The 3,518-nt window shown below is 38.3% G+C and overlaps 1 protein-coding gene across 1 annotated transcript; it reads right to left on the reverse strand.

Moving 5' to 3' along the window:
• Window positions 1–721: 721 nt before the first annotated feature.
• LOC110226034 lies at window positions 722–3,107 on the reverse strand. The gene is made up of 4 exons (XM_021016539.1): window positions 2,562–3,107; window positions 1,848–2,473; window positions 1,477–1,761; window positions 722–1,395 (listed from the first exon to the last, which is right to left on the reverse strand). Exons 1-4 carry the CDS (start codon window positions 3,018–3,020, stop codon window positions 1,251–1,253), a joined length of 1,515 nt encoding a protein of 504 aa, XP_020872198.1. The 5' UTR covers window positions 3,021–3,107; the 3' UTR covers window positions 722–1,250.
• Between the last annotated feature and the right edge of the window lie 411 nt (window positions 3,108–3,518).

Here is a 3,518-nt window from a genome sequence, read left to right on the forward strand (position 1 = left end):
AAACTGTTTTGATATCTTGACCAACATGCTTCCAGTTTTCAATTGTAACAGGAACATGTTCTCTAACCAGTGTTCCAACGTATGATGACAGCTTCACTGACCCTGGACCATAAGGATCTCCCATGAGATTGTAGTCAACTTTTTCTCTGACAGTTGGATCTTTGGCAATGTTTTTCATCTTGGTTGGTCCCCTATGTTTCTTACGCTTAGGCTCCTGGTCATCAGATAACTCAAGCTCACCTTCAGGGTCATCCTCTTCTCTATCTTTATCAGCTGGTACTATCCCTTCCGTCTGAGATACTTGAACAGGTTGCTCCACTTGCTTACTGGTCTGTGGTTCTTCTGCAGTCTGCTGTTCTTGTTCCTGAATCTCAGGCTCAACAGTACCAATATACTCTGGCTCATCATCCTTTGTTGTACCCTTCTTCTTACTTGATTGTTTCCCTCCCTTCTTCTTTGGTCTGCCCATTTAATTAAGTCTCCTGCATGACCAGTAAACAAATAAGTAAAATATGATAATCTTACCTTACACATACTATGAGATAACAGACACCACATAAACAGACACCAAAACAAGAACAAAGATTTTTAAAAACGCTACATTTGGCACATATATTCCTTCACAATCAGTTCTAGCAGTTTCTGCATCATCTATGTCAATATCCATGTCAACAGCTGCTGGCAATGGACCAATATCTGCATTTCCATCCTAAACATCTTCTTTGCTATATCTTCTTGTAGAACCTCTCATGACAACATACCAACTGGAGGAATCATCTTCCCTTGAATAAAAGACTTGTTTTGCCTGAGATGCTAGTATGTAAGGATCCCGTAAAAAACTGACTTGACTCTGATTTAAGTTAACAAGTGTGAACCCATCTTCCACTTTAACTCCATTACCTCTCACTGCCCATTGACACCGAAACAGAGGAACATAGAAGACATTATAGTCTAGCAAGATGATGTCAATGATTCTGCCGTAGTAAGATACCAAATCAACCACCTGTGATGTATCTTTAGCACTAGATCTACACATAGCTGTAGCCTCATAATAGACTCCACTATTCTGACTTTTCCTTTCAAGTGAGCTTGTGTGAAAACGTTGCCCATTCACTATATAACCAGTGTATGACCTTGCACTACACCGTGGACCATATGCCAGCCATTTAATTGTATCTTCATGTCCAGATGAAGAAATGGGTATCTAGCAAGATGCATAAATTAGTGTCAGTGACTTATATTTATATGAATCAGACTAAATATATACAAAAGACAGTGAAATAGCTTGCCTTTTCCTTTAACCATGATGCATAGTTCTTAGCATGCATAGACCATAACATTGATGCATCACGTCTACACCTTGGATTAGTGTCTTGTAGATGTTCCAAGTGCATGCTTGCAAAAGAGGATTAAAAAAACATAAGTAACCAGATTGCTATATTGACACAAGTAGTAGTTAATATAAACAGAACTTACTCAACAAAAGGATCCAATGCAGCCATATTTTGAATGACAGCAAGATGGGCTATGTTCTTTTCCATCTCAGTAAGAGTAATTGCAGTTCCTGCAGATAAAGGACGACCTTCTAGTATAGAACTGTTCTCATACTCTGTATTTCTCTCTTGTTTTTCTTCTACACTTGTTGTCTTCTTCAAGAAATCACTACAGAACTGCACACATTCTTCAGCAAGATATGACTCTGCAATACAACCCTCTGGTCTTGCTGGATTTCTTACAAAGTCTTTTAGAACTTTCATGTACCTTAAAAGTCAAAAATTAAAGATATCAGAATGCAGACAAGCACTTGATTATTGAGCTGTCAAAACAACAATTCAAATAATGTATACCTCTCAAATGGATACATCCATCTAAAATGGACTGGTCCTCCAAGTCTTGCTTCTCTTCCTAGATGTACTGTCAAGTGTACCATGATATCAAAGAAGCTGGGAGGAAAAAACCTTTCAAACATACAAAGTGTTTCCACAACTTCATGTTCCATTACTGAGATAACCTCTCTGTCAATGACTCTCTTGCACAAATGGTTGAAGAAAGAACATAACCGGAATATTGCTGTCCTAGGACCTTTTGGTAATAGCCTTTTAAGTGCAATAGGAAGAAGTTGTTGCATCAACACGTGGAAGTCGTGAGACTTGAGTCCTGTTATCTTAAAATCCTCTAATGACACACCCCTTGATATATTAGAACAATATCCATCTGGACCTTTAAAGTCAAATAGTCTTTTGCAGAATATTTGCTTCTCTTTCTTTGACAAAGACCAAGGTGCTGCAGGTAGATATGTTCTCTTTCCTTGGACTTTTGGATGCAAATCCTTCCTTATACCAAGATCTTGGAGATCTCTACGAGCATTAAGACCATCTTTAGATTTTCCACAATGCAACAATGTAGAAACAATGCTTGAAGCAACATTCTTCTCTACATGCATTACATCCAGATTATGCCTTACAGGGAGATCCTACAACAAATAAATATATAGTTATATTAGATCCATACCTAATCACAGCTTAACTGATCAATTATGCAAATAATTCAACAAAGCATACCTCCCAATAAGGCAGCTTGAACAATATTGATCTTTTCTTCCACCTTGATAATTCCTCCTGGTCTACTTCTACTTCTTCATCATCCTCAGATTCACTAGACAAATCTGAACTATCAGAAACTGGATCAATATAGGCAGTCCTTTTTCTCTTCCTCCCAGAACCTTTAACATTTCCAAAGTCATTTTTGTAGTTTTTCAGGATCCGATAGACTTCATGACCAGTTAAAATTCTTCCTTTTCTCCCATGTTCAGCCTTTCCATCAAACCATGTCTTCTTATCCCTATATCTATGTGTTGGTGCCAATCCCTTTCTATGGCACATGTACACATGCTTCCTGCTAAACTTCAACCACTTAGAATCTGTATTTTTTGCACATACAGGACAGCCCATTTTACCTTTTACTTTGCAGCCAGCAAGATTACCATAAGCTGGAAAGTCACTAATAGTCCAGAGAAGCATTGCCTTTAGATTAAATGTAGTTTTACTATAAGCATCATAAGTTACCTCTCCCTTCTTCCACAGATGATTTAAATCTTCAATAAGAGGCTCTAAGTATACATCAATGCTATTGCCAGGTTGTTGTGGACCAGGAATAAGCAAGGTTAGCATTATGTTCTCCTTCTTCATACATAGGTGAGGAGGCAAGTTATAGTTTACTAGCAGAACTGGCCAGCAACTGTACTTAGTATTCTTCATGTTGAATGGATTGAAGCCATCTGTGGACAGACCAAGACGCATGTTCCTTTCTTCTGATGCAAATAAAGGGTACTTGTCATTCATCTTTTCCCATGTAACAGAATCTACAGGATGGCGAAGTTTGCCATCACTGCTCTTGTTACTGAAATGCCATCTTAAGTCCTTTGCCATTTCCTCTGTCCTGAACATTCTCTTCAGCCGCGGTATTATTGGAAAGTACCGTAATACTTTCTGTGGTACACCTTTCTTGACTTCACCAGT

Source organism: Arabidopsis lyrata, assembly GCF_000004255.2.
Source record: "Arabidopsis lyrata subsp. lyrata unplaced genomic scaffold ARALYscaffold_7, whole genome shotgun sequence".
NCBI lineage: Eukaryota > Viridiplantae > Streptophyta > Magnoliopsida > Brassicales > Brassicaceae > Arabidopsis > Arabidopsis lyrata.

What these genes read in the sequence shown, in the direction of transcription:
- LOC110226034 (XM_021016539.1), bottom strand. Translation starts at nt 3,020, where the DNA reads ATGCTTCTCTGGACTATTAGTGACTTTCCAGCTTATGGTAATCTTGCT. An exon ending in TCAAGCTGCCTTATTGGGAG is followed by an intron (nt 2,474 to 2,561) that starts GTATGCTTTGTT and finishes TATTTGTTGTAG; the next exon opens with GATCTCCCTGTAAGGCATAA. An exon ending in GCATTGGATCCTTTTGTTGA is followed by an intron (nt 1,396 to 1,476) that starts GTAAGTTCTGTT and finishes CTCTTTTGCAAG; the next exon opens with CATGCACTTGGAACATCTAC.